This window comes from Rhinatrema bivittatum, chromosome 6, assembly GCF_901001135.1.
Source record: "Rhinatrema bivittatum chromosome 6, aRhiBiv1.1, whole genome shotgun sequence".
NCBI classification, from domain to species: Eukaryota; Metazoa; Chordata; class Amphibia; order Gymnophiona; family Rhinatrematidae; genus Rhinatrema; species Rhinatrema bivittatum.
Window position 1 is genome coordinate 238,253,984 of NC_042620.1, and position 27,027 is coordinate 238,281,010.

At 44.8% G+C, this 27,027-nt stretch overlaps 1 protein-coding gene across 1 annotated transcript in view; it reads right to left on the reverse strand.

The window, feature by feature from the left end:
- Nucleotides 1-1,544: 1,544 nt before the first annotated feature.
- The window catches only part of HPRT1 (hypoxanthine phosphoribosyltransferase 1), a 112,297-nt gene continuing 86,814 nt past the window's right edge, over nt 1,545-27,027 (reverse strand). The window contains exons 8-9 of the mRNA XM_029606660.1: nt 4,649-4,725; nt 1,545-2,833 (exon numbers count right to left, since the gene is read on the reverse strand). Of these exons, the coding sequence (XP_029462520.1) occupies nt 2,786-2,833; nt 4,649-4,725 (125 nt within the window). The 3' untranslated portion in view covers nt 1,545-2,785. The remainder of the gene's footprint in view (nt 2,834-4,648; nt 4,726-27,027) is intronic.

The window sequence follows — 27,027 nt, forward strand, 5'->3', positions numbered from 1 at the left end:
ATTTTGTTAAAAAAATATTAGGCTATAATTTTTTACCTTTTTTTTTTTTTAAACATTTCTCGTGAATTCAGTGGTCTTGAAAAGTGCTGGGTTGATAGCACTGGAATATGACGTCCTCCATTCATTAGCAAAACAGCTACAATACAGGCAGCTGTAGTACAAGCTTCCTCCACAAACTGCCTTGCTAATGTGCTTGGTCTACCTCTGGAAGGATAGCTTCCAGGCATTAGAAAGTAATTCATTTTCTACAACTGTTCAATATTTGGCCTCTCTGCTGAGACTGTTAATGACAACTCATGATGGTATTTTTTTGAGAAGTAAACAAATGTCCACTGGGAAATGTATTGAGAACATCATAAAGCACATAGTAGATGACAGAAAAGGATCAATCGGTCCATCAATCTGCCCAGTTATTCTTTGTCCACACTTGCAAGGATGTATCCAACCTATTAACCATGGAACACAAGTGCAAGTAAGATATCTTTATTTATCCAGCATAGTTTTTGTCCTCTTCCTCCTTTTCACGCTATCATTTTGGGCAGATGAGCACAAAAGATCCCCCATTTTATTCACATCCAACACCCTCCCTTCCCATATCTAACTACAAAGCATTGTAGTAATCTAAACTACCACCAATATCAACGTAGCTGCTGCCCAAACATCCAGCCTCCTATGTTCCCATGGCCTTTCCAGATGATACCTTGCCACCCACCTGATCTACAAGAAAATTATATGCAGCCTGCCGGAAATATCAAGCTAAAACTAAAAAGGTACCATATAGCTTTCAGCTAGTAATGATTTAGTGCCCTAATGATCTCAGCCAAATATGTGCTATGATCCAGAGGTGAAAGGCTCTTTAAAGCTGTGCCAATCCACAAAAGTCATTCAGTTCTTCCAGCCATTTTGCTCTTAACCTGTTCACATACTACTATTTATTCAAAGAATCATGGGACAACGGCATATTCTCATCAGACTAACCAAACCATCTACTCTATACTCATATTTACAAGATACAGTAAGTTTGAAATTTTTTTTTTTTTTTAATGTGAGAGAACCCATTCCCAGTAGAGACTAAAGTATTGTACTGTGCCATTTTCTGGTTTCTGCATGAGAAACAGAAACAAATACATTGTTCCAGGACAAGCGTGTGGGAGGTATCATAAGGCCAATTAAACAGATTCAAAATCATCTATCTACGGTGCCTCATTATCACTCAATTGGCTTTGCTGGAAGGGCTTTTGAAGGTCCATGCTCAAGATTAGCCCTTGGGAATCTTTTTGAGAACTGTTATCATAAAAATGGATTTAGCATCTTTTGAAGTAGTTTGAGGACTCTAGCGTGGACATGGCCTTAGAGTGATGCAACCTGAGGAAAAGAATGGAAAACAGTTATCACATTCCAACAATCCCAGGTGAAACCAGGTAAAAGACACTGGAATCTCTACAGGTATCTGGCTTTTAAGCCAAATGTTACCAAGCCCTTTAAAAATAAGTATCTAGGACCATTTGTAAGCGCAACATTGAAATAAATGAGTCTACATTAAGCCAGTGCATACAATACATTAAAAAGTGATCCCCCAAGCATTTTAAGAATGCGACTGTAAATGGACTCCATAACCACTTACTATAGGAGGCTGTGATTTTATATTTTTTCTGTTCTTTTAACCAGGTGCTTGTAAATGATTCCAGTGCTACTGCAATAAGGTGATGATAGACTGCTGCTATCACTGCAAGAATGCAGCACCATATATGGAACTGCAGCGACATCACTGCAGGAATTTCATGCCTATAGTAACATTAAAAGCTAATATTGCAATATTTAATGTAAAAATCAAACGATCCCCTCTTTTTCAAAATCACAGCCTTTGATGGTAAGCAATGAGCATTCATTTACAGAAATTTTCTTAAAAACCAAAATCCATAGTAGTAGTCCTCCTTTAAGCTCACTAACGATAAATGACATGGAATCTCTATGACACTGTCATGACATGTTCACTTATGACACCCCCCAAAAAAAAAAAGATCTGGAAATATTTTTAAGAGGCGTGTAAAAAAAATAGCTTTCACCATTTTAAAATAAGTAGGGGAAAATAAGATTTTTCTCTCTCTTGACCAGCAGTTTATTCCTTAGAGGTGCACTCATACTTGCCATCAAACAATCCGTACGATTAATGCAGAACCTGATTTAGTTTATATAAAACTGGAGAGTCAGCTTCCATCTTTGTCATTTCCCTTTCTTTCTGAGCAAAAAAAAAAGAAGAAAACTAACTTCCTGAACCAGCAATAAGGCAGCTGCAAAGATGTGGTTATGCTGTAGTTTCTTTCCTTCCTTCCAGGTATTAAAGGTTACTCCTCATTTTTAAATACCTCTGAAAGCTAGTTACTTCTTTTTTCCCTTCAACAGATTTTTCAGTGACATTAAATGGCTCTCATTTCAGAACCCTATTTAAAATATTCAGATATTTTATTTGTTGTTTAGACTCAACTCAACAAATCAGTTTATAGTTCAATCTCTGCCCTGCTTGACCACTGCAGCTCAGTCAGGGCTGGCGATCATTTTCACAACCATGCAAATCAAAATTGAAGGCAGAACTTTGACAATAATATTCAAAGTCTCTAAAATAAACCAAAAAGGACATAAGACTCATGCAAAATGTTAGCGCGAGCATATGGCATTGAGCATCTTGCAAGCTGAGCTGGTGCAGCAGAGTTGCAGCCTGCGAATGGGAGGACTCGGTAAACAATGTGTGTCAAAGCTCTACGGTCCTAGTAGTTCAACTATTCATTTATGCTTTGTACCGCTCTTTCCCAGTCTCACTAATCACACAAATATGCTGAAAAATAAAACAAAAACAAGCATGTTAATATACAAAACAAAAAGTGCAGAAAAATTTACTTCTAGATAAACAAAAATTATATTTCTAATTTAAGCAATAAAAATGTTACAATATAAGGTAGATTTCAATGTATGATTCAGTTCCATTGCTGAGTTTTTCTGGCCTGTTTAGGTTCCTCTCAGTCCCCACCATCACCATACAAGCATCTTCTCAACACTCAGATACCTCCAAACCACCTTTCCCTGTATGCATCTTTCCTAGACGCTCCAGCCAGATGGGCAACAATCCAGACAGAGATGATCTGGAGGCAGCAGAAGGTACCAAAGCTAGATGAACTATTGTTTATAGCTTTTTTCTCTTTTTCCCTCCTATCCCCCCCTCCTACCTGAAGACCTCATGCATCTGCATTCTTTCAGGTAGCCAGGAAGTTAGACTGCTTCTCAAGGCTCCAATGAAGATATTGGCCAGTCATCAATGTGTGACAGTCTATTCCCTACTTCTGTGGACACTCTGGAGCATCACCTTCACAATGCCCCCAGTACTAGTCAGCTCTAAGAGCAAGGGGAGGTCAATTTCAAACCAAAGACTCTTGCATTGAAAGACACAGTGCAAAGCCAACCTACTGTCAATGCCAGTTTACTACTGAATCTTGTGTCAAACATGCTACAGAAGATCTCGCTATCCAAAAGGGTAAAGCTTGGTTATCAAGGAAGTCTAAACAGAGGAGTTGATTTTGCTGATCAGTACTAACACCTTATTCCCGAAACCAAACAGCTTGACTAACACAAAACACAGCAAGCAGAACTAATGATATGACTGCAGAGGAAAGGTTATCTCCGTCACCTGCTTCATCACATTATAGTTACACTTCATGCAGGTATGTTCTTCAGGTGAACATACCTGCATGGTGACCTAAACAAATTTTCCTCACAGATTCACCTTGGAATACTGCATAACCCTGACGAGGTCGAGCAACGCTACTTACCATTGCTTTCTATTGCAAAGGGGGGTAAGATTTATACCAGGAGTGGGGGGGGCAAACTATTGTCTGCAGGCCATATCCAGCCCCCCCCACCCCCATCAGCTTTTCATCTAGCCCATTAGTTCTTTTGCCTTATAATGCAAAGGAGAAGTATTTATAATTGCATTGTTCTCTGCGAGGCTTCATACACTGTTAGTCTTTGTCCTTCTGTACACATGAATATTTTACCATTCTACAAGTGCTAAATTAAAAAAAAAAAGATAGGGTATTTACCCCTCTTCAGATCCTTCAGTTTTTCCCCTGCTTCCCTCACCCCTAATTCAGCTTCTTTTCCCCCTCAGCCTGTTCATTTTCAAATCCAGCCTCTCTCCTCTTTCCCCAGCCCAACTTACTTCTCCCCTTCTTCCCATTCTACTCTCGTTCTCTCCTCTTCCCCAACTCTCAAGCTGGCAAGTACGCACGGCTTAAAATCCCCAGCTCTCCTCTGCCACGTGCTTTATATTATGTCAGTGAGCCCGAGGTGAGAGGCGCCAACAGATCTCATGCTGTACCTGCCGGTGCTGCACACTTCAAGTTTAGCAAACCAAGCCAGTAGGAGGAGTGCTGGCACGTCCCTTTCTGATAGCTTAGGGGGAAAGTGAATGCTGACCTGGAGCTGAAGCGGAGTGGTGAGAATCTCAGATATGAAGCACAAACATATACCACCCCCACCTCAAACTGCATTTTTTGTGCAACTTTAGAAGAAGTGCAGCTCGCAGAGAAAACAAATCCCAGTTTGTCATATTAAAAATGAGCAACAAATGAAAAAAAAAAAAAGAAACAGTACTTACATTCAAATCTCTAAAGTATTCATTATAATCTAGCGCATATCCCACCACAAATTTGTCTGGCACTTCAAATCCAACAACTGGAAAGAAAGAAATTTCAACTTTTTGTTAAGACACCAGAGGTAACCTGGATTCAATTACTGAATATGTACAAAAGTTTACAGATGCAGGAGGCTTTAAAAAAAAAAAAGGCATTTCTTTTTGGCCTTCTAAAGTTAATCAGACCTAAAAGTACAATGGGGTAAAATTTTCCAAAGTTTAGGTGGGACCTATGCGTGTAAAAGTCACATAGAAAGAATGGCTGAATGCGCTTAATTGGATTTTCAGTTGTCTAACACCACATGCTGTGTAGTTCATAAATGTGCATACATTTTGGCTGTAGAAGAAGCTTCCAGGGGCGTGTTAACATTACTATGGCACATAAAAAAAATACCTCAAAAAAATTGGTACACCTGGTATTTTCTTTAAATCATTCAAATATAGCTACTATATATATATTTGTAGGACCTCTCCTCACGGGGTCAATGGTATTTTTACCAGACTCTCTCTTATGGTACAAGGTCCTTTTTACTTTATATTTTTTTCAAGCATTTTTCAGACATTTTTTTCAAACTCATTTCACCTCACATTTTTAGTAAATTAAACCTTCAAACACAGTCATATGTTGGAAAAAGTCACTTTTCTCATTTGCCAAGATCAATATATTCAGCAGTACTTATCTGCATAACCCAACGCGATCGCGTTTCGGACCCCCCGCTCTTAAGGTCCTGCTTCAGGGGACAAAAATTTCCATCTTATTCTGTGACAAAAACAACCAGTAAGAAGAGTTCAATAGCTATATTCTATCATTTTATATTTTTTAGCCGCGACCCCAATGTTGGAATCGCCTTACTTTGAAACATGGCTCATACCGGATGGCTTTTAAAGAGCTGAAAACGGAAGTCCTTCCCCCTCCTGATTTCTTAATTGGTTGGGCACTGTCGTCCACCAGGTCGGAACAAAGCGTAGGCTTTCGCAAAAACTCAGAAATGAGTTTGAAAAAAATGTCTGAAAAATGCTTGAAAAAAATATAAAGTAAAAAGGACCTAGTTCCATAAGGAGAGAGTCTCGTAAAAATACCATTGACCCCGTGAGGAGAGGTCCTACAAATATATATATAGTAGCTATATTTGAATGATTTAAAGAACATACCAGGTGTACCAATTTTTTTGAGGTATTGTTCACAATTGGGGTACCCGGAATACATAAGGTATATGAGAGCTGATATTGTGTGATTGATAACATAAAAAAAATATTCTTTATTTTTTGTTTGCATTTAAGAATATCTAACCAATACACTAAGTACAATAAGTCAGCAAACAATATAGAACAATTCTATGTAAAAGGAAAAAAACACAATAATTAGATTAGTGGAACAGGTAAAATGGATCTATCATGGAGCTTAAGGAGATTGAATTAGGAATAATACAGGTAAGTACTAATATATTTCAGGGCTCAAATAGGCCATTTCTCGATATAGAGGCATTTTTAGACATTAACTCCACTCTGCAATATCAACTACCATCACCATCATTCTTTTGAGTAATTAATGAAGCTACTTGCGACCTAAAAGGTTACTATTCTTTTGGAACATCATAATAACAACCTCTAACATAGAAGCCAATGTAATAAGACCTGTGATGAAATCTGCGCTGATTTATCTGCACAAATTTTGGGGGCGCGCGCAGCAAAAACTAGCGGAAGCGCGGGAGGTAGTAACGGCTGCATATGTTAATTAGATATGTGCATAAAATCTGTGCATGCCAAACATACGAGCCAGAATGAGCACAGTAATGTGCGCTCAGGGCCCCATGTAGTAAAACAAGCAGACATCCATGCAGAAACCCGCGCGGACACCCATCGGCATATCAACTCCAGTGATTGATTCTCAGAGTGAAAGCTTTTCTTTAAAAAAAAAAAAAAATGAATAAATTAGAGGTCCAGAAGTTGATGTGAAGGTGGGTAGAGCAATATAAGAAAATTGGTTCTTACTTGCTAATTTTCGTTCCTGTAGTACCACAGATCAGTTCAGACTCCTGGGTTTTGCATCCCTGCCAGCAGATGGAGACAAAGTTTTACTGACACTGTACATAACCTAAAATGCCACCTGCAGTCCCTCAGTATTGACCTGTACCCAAGCCAAGACGATAAACCCACTATAAACCTTAACAGCAAAAACTCACCACCCAAAAACAGGAGGGTGGTGATGCTGTAACCAACTGGAATCTCTGTCCCAGAAACTAAGGTAAACAAAGAGTGGATAACCAGCAACTCTGCATTAGCAACAAACCATCAGAATGAGCGGCTGACTCTCCTCCTTCAAGGGGGCAGGTCTCTGGACTGATTGGTGGTACTACAGGAACGAAAATTAGCAGGTAAGATCAGTCAAGACTCCTGGGATGCATCTAAACTGGATGGAACCTGGAGAGTCCTGCTCGCAGAACATTCTACCAAAAACCCCAGGGAGTTGGCGTCCCAACATCCAAGCAAAAATGTCTGGCGAAAGAGTGCAGCGACTTCCAAATCGCTGCCCAAGAGGTCACCTGAGAACATACTGAGTAGGCCCATAAACCCTTGGGCAGAGGAAAACCTTTACAAATATAAATCGACCTGAGCGCCTCCTTCAGCCACCATGCAAATATAGCCTGAGACGCTTTACATCCCTTCTTCGGACAATTCCTCAGTACAAAGAGGAAAACCAATCTATGGAAATCTTTAGCAGGCTTCAACCAACTCAATAATGGACGCCTTACAATCAAGAGAAGGAGGAATGTAAAACTGTCAAATCTGTAACTTCTACCGTTTGATTCTGATGGCCTTTCGACTGAGATGGCCGGCTGGAAATATCTTTGCTAAAAAAAGAAGGCATCATGCGCAATACCACCAAATCTGAAATCTGTAGAAAGGGATCTTGCCACAAAAAAGCTTGGAGCTCAGAGATTCTCCTTGCTGGACAAACAGCCACCAGAAATCCCAGACAAGTCCTTTAACTTTGCCCTCTTTTATGGTTCAAATGGAGCCTGACACAATCCTATAAGCCCCAACTTACAATTCCAAAATATACAGATCTTTCGCATTGGAGGATGATTTTCTCATGTGCGAACAGAGGACAAGCCCTGGCCCGAAGACATTCCCCAGGAGGCTACCTGGACTCACAGAGACACAGGGCAAGCTACTGACAAGACTCCCCTGTGGAAAAGCCAAACTATGTGACACTATAGCCTGAACAGGCTGCCCTCCAATAACAGTAGGCCAGGACTTGAAGACCATCCAAATTCTCCATTATGTCAAGGATGTGGAAGGTCACCTGGCCTGCTATAAGGTGGTAACAACTGCTAAGGGATATGCCCTCCAATGTAACCTTTTCCTTTCAAAAGCTAGGCTGTGAGAGAAAAGTGAGCTTCTTAAACCAAATATTGGCCCCTGGCGAGGAAGACCCAACAGTTGACCGAACCTCAGCGGACCATGTACAGCCCTGATGACAAGAACTGCAGAGCTTTAATGATACGGCCACACCAGAGTCACCAGACTCACATTGCCTGGATCAGACTCTATTCACTGTCGACCATGGAGGAAAAACATAAAGAGGAATGCCTAAGGACTATGGTATCACCAGAGCAGCTATTAGCTGTAAAACAAGACACCTTGGTGATCTGGCTGGTCGCCATTAGGAGAATGAAAATCATCACTGACTCCAACAATTCCCACTACCCGGGATGTAGCTTCCCCCCCTCCCCCAACCAAGGAAAAACCTGCCTAAACATTATCCAAACCAGGCCACAAGAACTTGGCAATTACCCAAACACTAAGAAGATCCCATGCGACTGATGCAATTAATAGCAGTGGCTATTCCCTAAGTAAACTTGATTAATAGCAGTTAATGGTCTTCTCCTCCAAGAACTTATCCAACCCTTTTTTGAACCCAGCTACACTAACTGCACTAACCACATCCTCTGGCAACAAATTCCAGAGCTTTATCGTGCGTTGAGTGAAAAATAATTTTCTCCGATTAGCCTTAAATGTGCTACTTGCTAACTTCATGGAATGCCCCCTAGTCTTTCTATTATCCGAAAGTGAAATAACCGATTCACATCTACTCGTTCAAGACCTCTCATGATCTTAAAGATCTCTATCATATCCCCCCTCAGCCGTCTCTTCTCCAAGCTGAACAGCCCTAACCTCTTCAGCCTTTCCTCATAGCCTTTCCACCTTCCTTAAACACAAAAACTGGGCAAAACATTCCTTACTGAATCAGCACTACAATCCTGATCCTCTTTCCACTTGAGGAACTGACCCAAAAGTCCCCTCCCCCCGAATGCTGCAAGCGGTCCACCATCTACCAGCTCAGTGAGAGGAGTGCAAAGAGAAAGACTTAACCGTCTCATAGCGGACAAGTAAATTCTACCATACAGCCACTTGACATCACCCTTAGGGCCTACTGGTCCCTGGCAAGTATGGAATAGCCATTGTGGCCCACTTCTCGTAAAAGAGAAGTTGGCCTCCGACGGCCAGACCCATCCTTGCTTCATCATGAGGGCTTTGCACCACCTACAACTATACCAAGGCTAACTGCGTTCTGGTTGTGGATTGCCCTGCAGCCCCAAAGAACCTCTAGTTTGACAAAAACCTTTAATGTCCCAAAAATGTGCTTCCGTCACCGACATAGAAACGGGCAAGACCTTCGCTGGACTCTGCAAACCATCCAAACCAATACTTGATGTGTTTCCCGGTTGGACTTTGCATGTGAAACCATGATTCTAAGCCACCTAAGGACACATGGCACAAGGACTGTACCAAACCAGGATAATACAGAGAACCTTAAGTGGTCAACAAACCAAGGCCCAACCGCCATGAAATAGCTGACTCTCCCAAGCCATTCTGCCACCACAACAGCACATATAGGCGAAGCACATCACTGGGAAAAAACAGCAACCTGGTTTGGCCGCTAGGGCAGAATCCAGCTGCTTTGTCCCTTAGGATAATCGAGAAGCGCCACACACCTATACTGGACCCATCAGCTGGCTCAAGCACTCCCCAGAGTAGGACACAAAGTAGAAATGCCAGAACCGAATGGAAGGAACTCTGGACAGGTCCCTGAAAAGGGGTTCCTCCAAGGCCATCCTCTTGGGAATAACCGGCCACACTCTGAACCCTTCAAGGAGGAAAACCCGTAAGAGCTGCCAATTGCCAGAGACATGAAAATGACTCCTGGCCTATACCCATCCAAACTTTAACTGGAGAGAGAGAGAGGCCGCGACCAAAAAATAAATTTGCCACCTGCTAGTCTGCAATGGCTTAGAGAGGAATCAGACATGAAGGAATCCTCCCTTTTGCCACAATAACCAGAGGAGCTGAATCAGTTCCACAGACCCTGCACTTTCCTGCCTATATTAGGGTGAATCTGTCACAGCCCATGGAACTTTCCCTCTCATCCTCCGCAGGAGCACTATTCCTCTAGCTTTAATGATGAGCCCCTGAAACTCCCTTCTGAAGCAAACACAAAGGAGCCAAAGTGAGCAGCATGCGCCGAGAGTTCCTGGTCACCTAGAGCCCACCCCTGCTCGCTTCGATGCCAATGGCCTTCTCTCCCCACCAGAGAACACACAGGCACAGCAAATGCCCAACCTGCACTGAGTGCGAAAAACCATTATGGCAGCCCGGGATTCCACCTCCTGCCCTCAGCGGGAGCACATACAAATGCAGCAAGAGTTTGCAAGCGGGCTCGCTCTCAGACATGCTCAGACCGTCTGACTGCAAGTGGGAGTGCATTATCCTAGGCCTGCCTATTCTCCTACTACCGCAGAATAGAACTAAAAAACTTTTTTTTTTTTTTTTTGGTGAAGGGGCACAGAGCAGCACTTCGCACTACACCAAAATGGCTGCTGTTCCCATGCTTATCAGAAAAGGCCCGGGTTCGCCTCACAGAAAAACTTTGTGGCAACATCTTCAAGTCAGTCCCGCCACAACAGACGTCTCCACTGTAGGTGCTGAGTCTACACAAACGCTCGTAGGAGTGATTCACCACAGGCCCGGCAGCTCTCAGATTGGTGCTTCATTGGCACCATTAAACCTCGTGCACCGCAACACACTGCCACAGTCTGACTGACAGGGTCCCCCCCCCAGGCACCACCTGAAGCCGTCTGGCCTGCTGCACTGTACCTGAAGGAGCTGCAGGAGCCTCACACCCCACACAGACACAGCTCTCAAGTTGTCACTTCTATTTCTTCCATCTTAAAATTCTTAAAAAAATTTTTTTTTTTTTTAAACAAACTTTACTTCCCCCCGACAACAAATAAAAGAAAAGGAATACTTTCCTGAACAGTGGCAAAGTTGGCTGCTGGATCCATAGAGCTCAGCAGGGGAAGGAGGGAACTGGACCACAGCTGTCCTAAACCACTGGAATATTTTGGGCATGAGCTAAAATCGATCAGGAAGGATAGCCCCACCAGGACTTGACAACCTCCTGGGAGGACCCTTCCAATCTTCTATCTTCTTTTTTTCCTCCCACTCTAAATGACAGGTTTTAATGCCATCTACCTTCAGCTGGAGACAGAGAAATACTGAGGGACTGCAGGTGGCACACTAGTTTATGTACATTGTCAGTAAAACTTTCTCTGTCTCCATCTGCTGGCAAGGATGCAAAACCAAGGAGTCTGGACTGATCTGGGAATGTACTGGAACTAACCCCTTCATGATCAGACTCCGACCACCGGCGAGAGCATGAAATGCAGATCAACGATTCTAAGAACATAAGAACATGCCATACTGGGTCAGACCAAGGGTCCATCAAGCCCAGCATCCTGTTTCCAACAGTGGCCAATCCAGGCCATAAGAACCTGGCAAGTACCCAAAAACTAAGTCTAGTCCATGTAACCATTGCTAATGGCAGTGGCTATTCTCTAAGTGAACTTAATAGCAGGTAATGGACTTCTCCTCCAAGAACTTATCCAATCCTTTTTTAAACACAGCTACACTATCTGCACTAACCACATCCTCTGGCAACAAATTCCAGAGTTTAATTGTGCGTTGAGTAAAAAAGAACTTTCTCCGATTAGTTTTAAATGTGCCCCATGCTAGCTTCATGGAGTGCCCCCTAGTCTTTCTACTATCCGAAAGAGTAAATAACCGATTCACATCTACCCGTTCTAGACCTCTTATGCCTCATTGAGAAGCTGCCTTCTCGCTACTGTTCCATCTGCTGCTGGGCTGACCTGCAAAAGAAACAAAAAACCTCCTGCTCTGATCCAGGCACTAAAAACCTGCATTAAAAAATCCACGCTAACCCAGTCTTCCCTGCTAGTATGGCTCCCTGCATTGCCCGTAAATAGATAACTGCTTCCTTTGCATGCCATTAGCATGCACTTGTGCAGAAAAAAATGTGGGTCTGTAAAGCATGCTTATACATGTTTTTTTCCCCACACACAAAACTTTATTACATACCCGTATAGGGATCTGCGCAGCAAAACACGCAAATAGGCACACACAAACCCGTGGCAGCTTCAGCGCACCTTATTACATCGGCTCCATCAAATGCTATGATTTCCATCCTATATACCATATATACTCATCTATAAGTCTATCTCATGTATAAATCGATAGATGATTTTGAGACCAAAATCCATTGAAATGCATTGACCTGTGTATAAATCGAGATTTAAAATGAATGATTTATCAGGAAGATAAGAATTCAAGAAATGCCATGTCAGAATAAAAAAGAAAGGTTAAATGACTAACTGCAGGACAGCTCAGCAGCACAACCAAAGTCAGTTGCCTCCATTGCATGCAAATCTATCTCATGCATATCCATTGTGGATATTCTGAAAATCTGGCCTGTTTGTGGCACTCGAGGACTAGAGTTCGCCATCACTGCTTTAGACGGTAGGCTAAGAAGGATAACAGTAGGATCTAAAGGTAGCTGGATCCCAGAAAGCAGAGTTGCTTTCTCCAAGGACAGCAGGATGTTAGTCCTCACACATGGGTGACATCATCAGATGGAGCCTGGCATGGAAAACTTTTGTCAAATTTTCTAGAAACTTTGACTGACACACATGAGCATGCCCAGCATGCCACTATCCACGTAGGGGTCCCTCTTCAATCTTTTAACATAGAATTCACAAAAAATAAAATAATAAACCAAAAGAAACCCAACTCCGCAGGGTGGCAGGTGGGTTTCGTGAGGATTAACATCCTGCTGTCCCTGGAGAACACTTGTTACAGGTAAGCAACTCTGCTTTCTCCAAGGACAAGCAGGATGGTAGTCCTCACACCTGGGTGAATATGTAGCTATAGGCTGCTCCCAACACATGCAGCGTATAACAGGTGCAAATGTACACAACAACTAGAGCTGCTAGAACAAGGAGAGCAAGCCTGCACCCCAAGAAAGGGTCCATGGGTTTTCATGGTTGAAAAAGGTTACGGAAGATCGACTGGTCGAAATGACTGTCACGTCGTCCATCCTTGTCCAGGCAATAATGAGAAGTGAAGGTGTAGAGAGAACTCTAGGTCGCCGCCCTACAGATCTTGTGGATGGGCACTGCATGCAAGTGAGCCACAGAAACCGACATAGCTCAAACTGAATGAGCCTTAATATAACCGTCAAGCTGCAAGCCCACTTGGGCATAGCAGAAAGAAATATAGTCTGCTAGCCAATGGGACAGGGTCTACTTAGATACTGCGACTCCTAACCTGCTTTGGTCAAAGGAGACAAAATGCTGAGTGGGCAGGCGGTGAGATGCTGTCCGTTCCAAGTAAAAGGCCAGGGTCCTTTTACAATCCAGAGTATGCAGGGCATGCTCACCCTGTGAGTGTGCGCCTTCAGAAAAAAGGTGGGAAAGACAATGGATGGATTGAGATGGAACTCCGTGACTACCTTTGAAGGAATTTCGGATGCGTACACAGAACCACCTTATCATGAAATTTTGTATAAGGGTGGGGTACGACATCAAAAGCCTGAAGCTCACCAACTTTGCGTGCTGAAGTGACCACTACCAAGAAGATGATCTTCCAGGAGAGGTACTTCAGATCGCGAGATCTCAGGGGCTCAAACGGAGCCTTCATGAGATGGGTCAGGACCACGTTGAGGTCCCAAGAGACCACTGGGGTAGTGTTGGAGGCTTAAGCTGTAACGAGCCATGCAAAAACCGCTCTATGAGTGGATGGACAGAAATGGAAGCGCTATCCACCCCCTGGTGATATGCCCCGATAGCACTTAAGTGAATTCTTACCGAAGTGATTTTCAAGCTGGCATTGGAAAGGTGCAACAGGTAGTCCAAAAGTCTCTGTGGGGAGCCTGAGAACAGGTCTAGACAGTGCTCATCACACCACACAGAAAACTTCTTCCACTTGAGGTTGTATGATTTCCTCGTGGAAGGTTTCCTGGACTCCAAGAGAACTCAAGACATGCCCTCTGAAAGGTCCAGGGCCTGCATAGTCACCCAGTCAATATCCAAGCCATGAGGGCTAGGGCTAGGGCTCGAAGGTTGGGGTGGCAAAGCTTGCCGTGGACCTGAGTGATCAGGTCTGGAGCACACCCTAACCAGATCGGAGGAAGGAAGGCCAGTTCCTGCAGAAGAGGGAACCAGATCTGGCATGGCCAAAAGGGCGCAACCAGGATCATGGTGCCTCGATCCTGCTGGAGTTTCTGAAGTGTCTTCGAGATCAGCGGGAGGGGAGGATAAGTGTACAGCAGACCCGCACCCCAGTGATGTGAAAAGACGTCCAACATAGATCCCCTGCCTGGCAGTCCCAGGGAGCAGAAGCGATCCACCTTGTTCTCTGCAGAAGCGAACAGGTCTATGTCCAAGGTCCCCCCATAGGTGGAAGATGTAGTCCGCAAACTCCTATTTCAAGGACCATGCATGGGGGCGGAAGGCCCGACTCAATGAGTCAGCTAGGATGTTGTCCGTCCCCAGGAGATATACAGCTCGGAGGAAGATGCCGTTCTGGAGAGCCCAGGTCCAAATCTGAACTGCCTCCTGGCAGAGGAGGTACAATCCTGTCCCTCCTTACTTGTTCAAGTATCACATCGCCACCTGATTGTCGGTCTGAACCAGGACCACCTTGTTGAGCATGTGCTCTCTGAATGCCCGCAGGGTGTAACAAATCGTCCATAATTCCAGGACGTTTCTGGAAGTACCTTTCCTGTACTGATCAAAGGCTCTGAGTGTTGAGACCCGCAACTTGAGCTCCCCAACCCGTGTGAGAAGCGTCTGTGGTGAGGACGACCTGGGGCTGAGAGATCCAAAGGGCATCCCCCTCTCCAGATTGGACGGCAATTCCCAACATGTGAGAGAATGCCTAAGGGGCATGGTGATCAGGACACGAGTCCGAAGGTCCTGAGTTTCTTGACACCATTGAGAATGCAGCATCCACTGTGCCCTGCGCATGTGCAGCCGAGCGAACGGGCTGACGTGAACAGTCGCTGCCATATGCCCCAAAAGGCGCAGAAACTGGTGTGCCAAAACATGGGGGCAACAGGAGACTATCAGGGCCAGGGAAGCAAGGGTTCGGGGGCAAGAAGGCCTTCTGGACAATGTCCAGCCTGTCCCTGATGAAGTCTAGTTGCAGTGAAGGCTGAAGATGGGATTTTGGGTAATCTATTAGAAATCCCAGACCTTCCAGGGTACATATGGTGGACTGTAGGGAGAGCAGTGCCCCGTCTGGAATTGCTCTTGATGAGCACATCGCTGAGGTAAGGAAAGACATGTACTCCCTGCTTTCGGAGACAGGCTCCCACTACTGCCAGGTATTTTGTGAAGACGAGGGGCGCTGACGCTAGGCCGAAAGGCAACACACAATACTATTTATTTATTTAGAGATTTTTTCTATACCGCAGCACGTTAATAACATCACCTCGGTTTACAAAAAACAATAACATTAGCAACAAGCTTTATAGATAAAATGAAATGAATGAAGAAGAAGAAGAAGAGCACTACTAGTGCTCTTCTTCCTGGTAGAAGAAGAGCACTAGTAGTACTCTTCTTCTACCAGGAACCGCAGATACCTCTGATTCGCGGGAGAAATGGGGATATAGGCATATGTGTCTTTGAGATCAAGGGAACAGAGCCAGTCCCCAGCCCTGAGAGGGATCAGAGCTCATAACAAGACCATCTTGAATCTTTCCCTTTCAAGAAAATGGTTTAAAGCCCTCAGGTCCAGTATGGGGCGAAGGCCACCAGTTTTCTTGAGAATCAGGAAATACCTGGAGTAGAACCTGTTTCCCTGTTGGCCAGACAGGACTGGTTCGATCGCTCGAGCCATTAAGAGGGCGGAGAGCTCTACTCTGAGTATCTGCTGGTTCCCTACGCTTCTCCAACGAGGACACGGAGGAGAATGAGGAGGAGTTTGTTGGAAATGCAATCTGTACCCCTACCTCATGATGGACAGGACCCAGTGATTCGAGGTAACTGAAATCTTCGCTCAGCGAAGTGCTGCAGACAGCCCCCCCAACCGGGGGGGGGGGGGGGGGGTGTCGGTGCCTCATGGTTTGCTAGCTCAAACTCCCTGGCCGCCAATCAAAATCCCACGACGGGGTTCTGAGGAGGGGGGTTGGACGGAGTGCATGGGGTTGACATGCCCTCGACCTAATAGACACCCACTGGGGTTTTGTTCTGGACGCTGGCGGGTAATATTTGTATGGCCGGTAGTAAAAAGGCTGTCTTGATTATTGCCTGGCAGGCTTTGTGCCCAAGGGCTGGGTTCCGAAGTGCTGGTGGACAACCACTGAAAGGTTTCGTGATAGTCTTTCAGTTGTGCTACCGCTTCTTTAATTTTATCCCCAAAAAGGTTTTCCCATGTACAGGGAAGATCAGCCGGATGGACCTGCCCTTTGGATCAGAGTTAGGAAGCACGCAGCCAAGCCGTGCGACGAGCACCAATGCCCACTGTTGCCACCTCATAGCTGTCTCACACACGTCATACGCTGAACGGACCTCATGTTTATCACAGTCAAGGCCTTGTAGGACTATCCTCTGAAACTCCTCCTGAAATTGTTGTGGGAGGCATTCCCCTAATTCTTGGGCTTGTTTCCAGAGGTTTCTGGAGTACTTGCCCATATAAAGCTGATAGCAGTCAATCCTGGCTGCTAGCATTGAGCCCTGAAATACCTGCCGACCAAGAGGGTCAGAGCTCTATGTTCACGGTCTGGTGGGGCCGAAGCATGAGTCCGGAACCTCTTTGCCTTCTTTAGAGCCAATTCCACCATCACCGATTGAGGTGGAAGCTGTCAGCATTCAAACCCGGTGGTGGGCTGGACCAGATAGACAGCATCCGTCTTGCAGTTCACTGGAGGGATGGAGATGGGATGCTCCCAGAGCCGTACTACCAGCTCCTTAAAAATATCATGTACAGAGGCGGAGAAGGAAGGAGGTGAGAGGAGTCTAGTGACTAGCCGGAGGTGAGGGTTGTCTCCAGGCCTCGATGGGGGTCCTGCCTGGTTTACCTACATCTGACGTCACACTAGAGCAACGCTTCGGAGGCCTATAAGATCGGTCTTATTGCAGCATGCAGCCCCCGCCGGTGCGTCGCCTAAGCCACACGCGGCTTTGTGGCGAAATTTGAACTTTTCATAATTTCCTCCGCTCTCTAATCTCCTATTTATTTTCCTGACCTCCGTGACTTCGAGAGGTCAGGAAAATAAATAGGACCTACACAATTGATCATGGGAGCGTCCACAAGAGTCCTTTAGCTACCTTCAATATGCCTCATTCTGTAAGGAAGAGGAAGGCAAGGGAAAAGGAAACCTTGCCCTCAGGTACAATGATAACAACGGGCCCGATGGACGCACATGTGAAGCGGGGAGATACACAGCTGGGAATTAGCTCGCTGGGAGAGTGTAGGGAGGAAGTTTTAACCGACACCTCCCATGAGCACCAAACAACTTTGTCCCCAGCTTGTCGGGTTGCACCTGCGAATCCGGCTGAAGACAGTATCTTAGAACAACTGAGAGCTGAGGCGGCTGGCCCCACGCACGTAACGCGAGAGGGAAGCACCGAAGCGAGGATGGATTCCCGTATCTTACAGCAGAATACAGGTGAAATTGCCAGTGGGGATGAGACTCTGCCAGTAATTGGAAATGGACTTAAGTTGTTGGAGATGAAGAAAGAAGAACTGGTAAGACCTCCTGAGATAACATTAAATTCAATTGGGGATGCTTTACAAACATTAAATACCAACTTGTGAAATCAAGTTTCACCTATATATAAAAGTTTATGGAAAATTTTGGTCCTTGCTTAATTGAAGAAGAAAAAGAAGTAAAAGAAACCAAAAAATGTATAGCCTCTATTGAAGAGGCAAATAAAGAAAAATCTAATTTGTATGCTTCTTTAATAAAAGAAAATCAAATGTTTGCTTTGAGGATGGAGCAATTGGAAAATCAGTCCAGAGTAAAAAAATCTCCGTTTTATTAACTTCCCCAAGGATCAATTCACACCTCCTAAAGAGATGTGGAAAAAATGTGTGTGTGAAGTGTTAAAAGTTCCTGAGCAGACTCTTCCGCTCACTTCTAGAATATATATTATATCCTATCTTTTAAAAAGAAAGATGTGCAAGATCAAAAGGGAATACAGGAATTTACTCCTACTGAACCAGTTGCTCCATCCTTAAATTTAACTGAAATAGTGGAGACATTGCAAGAAAAATCAGTAACACCTGCAACTCTTGTGGTATCTTTTCTCTTAGAAACTTTTCTCTTTTTTTGTGACTCTTGAGATATCTGGGATAACACTAACTTTTAAGTTTAAGAAAGTATCAGTATGATGTCTAAAGTACATCAGGATGTTATCCCAGATATCTCAAGAGTCACAAAAAAAGAGAAAACAATTTCTTCTGCTAAAACCTAGGGTGAATGAGATTGGAGCTTCTTTTTTGATCAAATTTCCTTGTAAGTGTATCATAAGATACCAAAGTAATACACATATCTTTTTTGTGTATATAAACTCAGGCACTTTTTTGTGTATATTATATTGTGTATATGAGTTTATATTGTGTATATAAACTCAGGCACTTTTTTGTGTATATTAACTCAGGCAAATACACCGGACATACCATCTAACCTAGCTCAATCAAGAGCGGATGAGCTAGCACTCTTTTTTAGTAATAAAATCACGAACCTTCTAACACAACTTAAGCCCAGTACAAGCACAACAGCCAGCACATACGTACTCCACAACAAGGAAATAACCCTCCAATCTTTTGAACTCACCACATCCGCAGAGATCCAAACACTTCTGAAGAAAATGAAACCCTCTTCCCATCCCTTCGACCAAATCCCATCTAAACTACTACTTCTAATCCCGGACACCATAAACAAAACTCTTGCAGACATCATAAATTGCTCATTCTCTCCCAGGGTCACTACCCCGATGACCTTAAACTAGCTTCAATCAAACCGCTTCTCAAGAAACCAAACTTGGACCCCAAAGATCCTAATAGTTACCGTCCAATTTCCAATCTTCCTTTCATTGCCAAGGTGATGGAGAAACTAGCAAATACGCAACTATCGGATTACATAGAAGAACACAAAATTCTATTCCCTACTCAATTCGGTTTCAGAAAAGCCTCAAATACCGAATCACTACTCATATCACTGACGGACTACCTGACTTTGGGCCTTGACAAAGGACAGGCCTTCCTTTTGATTTTATTAGATCTATCTGCAGCTTTTGACACTGTAAACCACGCCATATTACTAAACCAACTGGCTAACATCGGTATTGCAGGATCAGCGCTGACTTGGTTTAAGACTTTTCTAGAAAACAGAGGTTTCAAAGTCAAAATCCTGAACAAAGAATCCCATAGATACCCATCATCACAAGGAGTTCCTCAGGGCTCCTCTCTCTCACCTACACTCTTCAATCTATACCTTCTCCCACTTTGCCAACTTCTAAACAAATTGAATCTAAAACACTTTATTTATGCCGACGACGTCCAGATTGTGATCCCCCTCCAAGAATCCATTAATAAAACTCTACAACTGTGGGAAAACTGTTTCAAAGAAATTAATGACCTCCTATCCAGCTTAAACCTAATTCTAAACCAATCAAAAAGTGAATTCCTGCTAATCTCACCGGATAACTGCAAAATCACTACGAACCCGCCAGCCAACTTACAAATATCAAAAGTAAGAGATCTAGGAGTATCCATAGACAACAGACTAAACCTAAAAGCATTTATTAAGCAAACAACTAAAGACTGCTTCCACAAACTACACACATTAAAAAGAATAAAACCCCTATTTCATTTCCATGATTATAGAACAGTGCTCCAAGCAATAATCTTTGCGAAAATAGATTATTGCAACGCTATACTACTAGGCCTCCCATCATCCCATACCAAACCTCTCCAAATGATTCAAAACACGGCAGCAAGAATCCTAACTAACAAGAAAAGAAGAGATCACATCACGCTGGTCCTTAAAGACCTTCACTGGCTGCCAATCCACTTCAGGATAATCCATAAATCCCTAACCACAATCTTCAAAAATATCCATGGACTAGCTCCACTCCATCTACAAATAGCACTTAAAAAACACTCCTCCAACAGACCCACTAGAGAAGTGTACAGAGAACTTCTACAGGTACCACACGCCAATACCACCCAACACATAACCCTGAGAGACAGGGCCTTCTCTACAGCAGGCCCCCCACTATGGAACTCAATCCCCTTAGAATTACGACAGGAACCATGTCTTCCAACCTTCAGAAAGAGACTTAAGACATGGCTGTTCAAGAAAGCCTTTCCGGACTCTGACTGATGATCTCACCAAATACAGAAAGACGGTCTATCTCCCACTAAACTGATACGGACATACCAAACACTACACGTTCTTATTCTTGTTAAATTTCTATCGTCTTATTCTTCTTCTTTTCCCAGTTAGAACCATCCTTGTTTTATTGTAACTGATTTTTTCTGTGCACTGTTATAACTTGTTATAATTTGTAAATATATAAAATGTATACTCATGTTATATTTATACACGTTTATAATGTATTGATCACCCCTGTTTTATGTAAACCGACATGATACGAATCTCCGTGAATGCCGGTATAGAAAAACTCAAATAAATAAATAAAATAAAAATATAAACAATTTTCTAATTTTTTGTCAAATAAGGAAATTCCTTCAAGTAGTTCGTCTCCAATACTGACAGAACATCCATAAATCTGGTATGAAATCCCATAAGTAATAAAGATTGCTCCCTGTTGCGCAGGTATTTCCTTTTGGTTTTATCCCCTCATTTTCTTTTGCAGTTGTGGAATTAGGTCCTACAAATAAATATGGAGGACTAGGATGGGAGTGGAATTCAACAATGTTTCTGAATGAGTTGTTTCTTTTTACAGGAAAGGAATAGATAGTTTATTTTATGGCAACTATGGATAAATATATTTTGCTTAAGCATATTAAGATGCTATATATTTGGATATTGTTTAAATACTCTCTTGTTTTCATATCAAGATGTACAAATGCTTGAAAACATTTTTGAAAATTAATAAAGATTAAATTGAAAAAAAAATCATGTACTGGTACTGCAACCACCTCCTTAGCAGCATCAATATATTGCAGGATTTCTAACATGTTATGACGAGAATCCTGTTCCGTTAATAGTTGAAAAAGCACGGACTCCGCTATGGCCTTGACAAATCCAGCAAAAGATAGATCCTCAGGAGGGGATTTCCTTCTCTTCGCCAGTGGGGAGGGTTCGGAAGGTAAATTAGATTCCTCCGTGGAGGAAAAAGATGCCTCATCTTCCCAAGGATCACACGGGGCTTCCCCTTCACTCTTAATGTCCGGAGATGTGGGAGGTAAAGCCCCCATCGGAGCCCTAAGCCTCAAGTCAGAAGGCCCTGGGGGCATCGGTGGAACCGAAGATGGCACCAGAGGCACTGATGGAATCCTGGGGCATAGAGGCTCTGATGGATCCCCGGGCATCGGTAAACCCCGGGGCATCGAGAGCACTGAACGTGCTGGTCCCGATGGCCCCGGGAGTGCTAAAGGCTGCCAGGGTGCCATGTGTGACTTGGATGCAGTCGACCTCGATGGACCCTCCTCGTCACAGGAATAGGAACTGGTGAAGGCAGCAGCGATGCTCCCTTCAAACTCAAAGGCATGCAGGGCATAGGCGCTGGCTGCATCATTAAGACACTGAGCAGCAGGTCCAGCCACTCCAACAGAGGTGCAAGCACCAAAGTAGTCAGCTCTTGCAGTGGTGGCGGTCCCGGTGGAACCGGAGGCTTGATGCCCTGCAGGGTTGGCCAACTGCCAACCACATACGCCTCTCCAACTCTTCCTCAAAGGCTGTCAAGGACAGCCTTTGAGGAAGCTGAATCGGATTACCCCCCGGAATCACCGGGGAGGATCGAACCTTTCACCGGTGCCGGTGGGGACCGCTGCGAGTCCTCAAGAGGACCGGAGGGTGTGACTTCCTCCGCATGGGACTGGTCGATGCCTTCCCGAGGTCCAATGGCTTCGAGGAAAAAGACTGGTATTGGTGCATCCTGGACTTCTCCCGGTGTTCACCCCGGTCCTTTCCCAGGACCGATGGAGACGTAGAAGAACCCAATCTGGACTGCGAGGATATAGAACGCAGTCAGTCCCCTGTCTTACCTCAGGATCGAGGAGCAGTAGCGGAAGGGATACAGAGTGGGTAGAGGCCAAGACTCCTTTTCCTTGTGGCGTAAACGTCCCTGACACCGAGGGTTCCGATTTTTTGGCACTGAACAGCTTCTCCATTTTCTCCAGGCGTGCTCAGCGACCCTTGGGGATCATCTGGGCACAAATATCGCAAGCATGGACATCATGTGCTGCTCCCAGGCAGGAGACATAGACCTCATGGGGGATCTGTGATGGACATGGTCCGGGGGCACTGGGGGCAGCAGCAAAAGCCGGATGACACCATGGCAAAACGAATGCGCCACATAGTTGATGCTCGGCGGCCACTGGGAGGCGAAACTATTGGCAGACCACAAAGAACCGAAAAACATACTGATACCGAGAGAAAAAAATCCGAAAACACGTAGAAGGGCCCAATGGGACTCAGGAAGAAAGAAAAAGAGAGATTTCTCACCAAAAAAGCACGAGTTCCACAGCAGCAAGGCTTCAGCTTTGCGGAAAAAGAGAGACTGAAGAGGGATCCCGCGCGGACACTTGGATAATGGAATGTTGGACATGCTCAGTGTGTCAGTCAAAGTTTTCCATGCCAGGCTCCATCTGATGATGTCACCCATGTGTGAGGACTACCATCCTGCTTGTCCTTGGAGAAAAATGGTATATCCAAGAGATAATTTCAGACCAATATATCTGGATAAATGGGCATGCCTACCAAATGTGAAAAAATGAACCTCTCTCTCCATAATCCTGCCAACATCTATCTTGAGAAAGGTAACCCATTTTAGATAATTTATCAAGTGTGCAATACCACTGGTAGAACAATTTGTAACCATTTTCTTGGGTGGTTACAAATAGGGAATTGCCCTTACTTGTTCTCAGAAACATTTTAGATCAATAATTGTCAGGAACCTCATGGTCACTATCTTTTGCTTATAAGTGCTTAACTCTCTTCAGAAGGTCTCCCATTCTTTCTATTAGCAAACTGTATATTTTGGAAATTAGACACCTTGCTAGAAAAGGTATCTGCAATCAGGATTTCAAAGGCTGTTAAAGTTCTATCCCCACAGATTCCTAAATAGGGCTTTCATTAATAACTATTTCAGATGTAAGTACTGAAACATAGAAGTATTTACTGTCTTGCAAGTTATATTAAAATCTTTAAGAGACAAACTTTCCCTTCTCAAATAATTGCCTCATTGCACAAAATCCATGATCATTCCAAAAAGAGAAATTGTGAAGTGTGCCATTAGGTCAGGGTTACCCCATAAAAGGGACAACGGGAAAGGAATAGAGGAGATAGCCGCTCTGTGTAACATTTTTCCAAGCGTGTAGTAGTGAACCCATAAAGGGGTATTCAAGGTTCGGGACAGATATGTCCTGACTATGCCATGCACTTTATACTTTTTTTTTTCTTAAAAAACCAGTAGTCTATTCCTGCTCACTGGAGTCAGACTCTATTGGGCTACACCCAAGAATCTTCATTCTCTGAAGACAAGCAGGATGGTAGTCCTCAACATGGGTGACATCATCAGATGGAGACCAGCAAGGAACTTTGATCTCAAAGAATCTAGAACTTTCAAACATGCCCTGAGCATATGCAGCTGAAGTCATCATCCTGCCCTCTAGGCAGAGTCCCTCAGTCTCTTTTTTACATGGAGCCGTGTGGTCACAGGAGCCGGGTTTCTCACGGTATTCAGCTTTGCTCTCTCCTCACAGTTTTTGTAAGTGATTTTTTTCTAGAGCTGCAGCTGTTTTCTTTCCTTTACCTTATAGTAGTTTTATTTCTTTTCCTTATTCTTTCCTCGTCTGCCAGTCACATGGCGGACCTCAGTCACTGTGCAGTTGGGCAGAGTCTATTTCTATCCCTTATTTAAAAAAAAATATATATATATATCCTTGCTCTGTCCGTTTGTGTACCTTTGTCAGATGCTGGTAGGACTGACTGCAATCTGTGGGTGATCTGTGTAGGTTGCTAGGCCTAGGGACTCACCCAAGTTCTACCCGGGTAGGAGTACCACATCGTTTCACTGATCGATCAGCATTAATGGAGGTTCAGACGGTGCAGAGATCAAGAACCACACTTTTCTTGTGGGAGGGAGAGCTCATCCTCCCCATATTCAAAGGAACTAGTTTCCATGGGCAGGAGCCCTGGATGACATAGTCTTCCCTCCTGCTTGCTGGTGATGGCAGTACAGTCTCCTCATGAGATAGGGTAAGCAGGAGTCTGGGCAAGCAACTTGCTGCAGTACCTTTGGTGCCATGCCCAGTAACTGTTGCCCATGCACATCTGTGACCAGCGCACCATTGATCTGGATGCACTGTCAGGACCAGGTTGGGGACCAGGATTGCCATCGAGCGCCATGGTCAACCTTGACGCCATCGGGGTGCATGACTGCCTTCGATGCCGTAAGGGCCTTCTGTGCTGTAGGCATTGAGGATGTGAAGTCTCGATGCACCAGAGTCATCCAGCATCTTGGGCCTCAATGTGGCGGAGTAGCAGCACCAACCTCTAGCGTCGGAGACCAGATCTGTCATCAAGTGCCATGGTCCCCCTCGATGCCATTGATGCTCTCGATCCCATCGAGGTGCTTGAGTGGCCACCCTTAATGCCGACAAGGTGCATGGCTCAATGCCGGGGCTGTCCTCAGGGCTGTCGCGGTACATGGCCTCGATGCCCTGGCCACCCTTGACGCCATTGTGATGCAGAGCTGCCCCAATGCCATCGAAGTACGGGGCCGCAATGGAAGCCATCGGGTGTGTTGGCCACCGATGCCTTTCGTTTCGTTCTAGACAATGTTGAGCACCACTGAGGCACTGGGATCACTACTGAGAATCCTGGTCGTCCCTGAGGCCATCAACGACTGGGGCTCGAGAGCCCTTGAGTGCCACTGAAGCCCTCGAGCGACAGGAATTACGGCCTTAAATGGACTGAGCGCCAGGATCATCATTTACTCAAGTCACCCTGGTACACTGAGGCATTCAGGCGCAGTGGTCTGGTGCCCTCGCTTCCTTGGCAGTATCCCAACGGGGCACTGAGGGGCATTGTGTTGTCCCATCACTGGCCTACAGCTATCAGGCACCATAGATGTCAATGATCTCGGGGACCCTGAGCCACTGGGATTGGGGGGGCATTAGAGGCACTGCCTGGATTAGAGCACCATGGTATTATTGAGTGCTAGCGAGGCTATCGTCAGCCAAAGCCATTGGTGAGGGATGCTATCGAGCTCGCAGCATTGACATCCTCGGACGTTTAGGTGAGCAGAAGAGAACAGTCGATGGCGCTGGCATTCATTGGTTCCTCTGGGAATCAATGGGGAATGTTGGGGCCATGTCGGGGCTGCAGAGTCTCTGCCTGCAAGCGCCCTTGGCATCCTTGATACTGCCGGTCCATCGATGCCTTCAGGCACTGGGGTCTCTATCGGTGCCACCGGGCTATTGAGGTCCATGGGCGCCTGTGGCATCGGGAATGGCGCTATATACCGTCCAACTGATCAAGATTCGGTCAAGTGCCATCAAAGTCCTGGATGTAACGTCGTTTGGTGACCTTGATGTGCTCCATCATTGGTGAGCGTGAAAACGCTATGGGCCCTGTCACCACTGTGGGCACCAGTGGACACGGTCAGATGCCGCAGGACACGACTGCAGAGCATCATGGGCACTGTCAGTCGCCATGGACTTTGCTGCTGACATTCCATAAGAGAAATGGCAGTAAGCCATTCCCGACGCAGTTTCAAGAGCTGTGTCCAGCCTCTTGGAGTGTTATCAGATACTGGAGGGGACGGCAATAGAATACCACTCTCCACCATGCCATACCCAGATCTCCAGTGGTACTGAGGATGCCATTGTCACACTGTTTCTACACACTCCACTGGGAGTTACTGTAACAGTGGCACGCAGCATGTGCAGTCAGGTATAGCAAGGCATCTACTCCAAGTGCCTTGGACAATGGCAGGCGGCATTTTCCCTGTCTGTGCAGTTCTCAGTCATGCCAGGGTTCTGCATCATCACATCAAAATCTCAGCCTCCTCATCAGTTCTACACCACAAAGTGCCTGGAAGCACTGGCGAGGAAAGTGTCTTCACACACTCTGATTTGCCTTTTGGCAGCATGCAGCCACCGACTCCTTTCTGTGCCATGGGATTCTACCCACAAGCACGGCGAGTGAGGTCAGAGATATGCCGCCATCCATAAGATGGGATACTACTAAGAACATAAGAATATAAGAAATTGCCATGCTGGGTCAGACCAGCATCCTGTTTCCAACAGAGGCCAAACCAGGCCACCACAAGAACCTGGCAAGTACCCAAACACCAAGAAGATCCCATGCTACTGATGCCAGTAATAGAGGCCATTCCCTAAGTCAACTTGATTAATAGCAGTTAATGGACTTCTCCTCCAAGAACTTATCCAAACCTTTTTTGAACCCAGCTACACTAACTGCACTAACCACATCCTCTGGCAACAAATTCCAGAGCTTAATTGTGCACTGAGTGAAAAAGAATTTTCTCCGATTAATCATAAACGTGCTACTTGCTAACTTCATGTAGTGCACCCTAGTCCTATTATCTGTATGCGTACTGGTCAGCGTGCTTTTACAGCAGAAGGCTCTATTCTCCAGTTGCCCTCTACTGAATGGGGGTGTGTATGTGTGTGTTCCCTCGCAGCGAGCACAATAGGTTGTGTGCTGCAGCCACAGGACTGACCTAGGACTGCATTCCTGGTTGAACCTTAAACTTAGT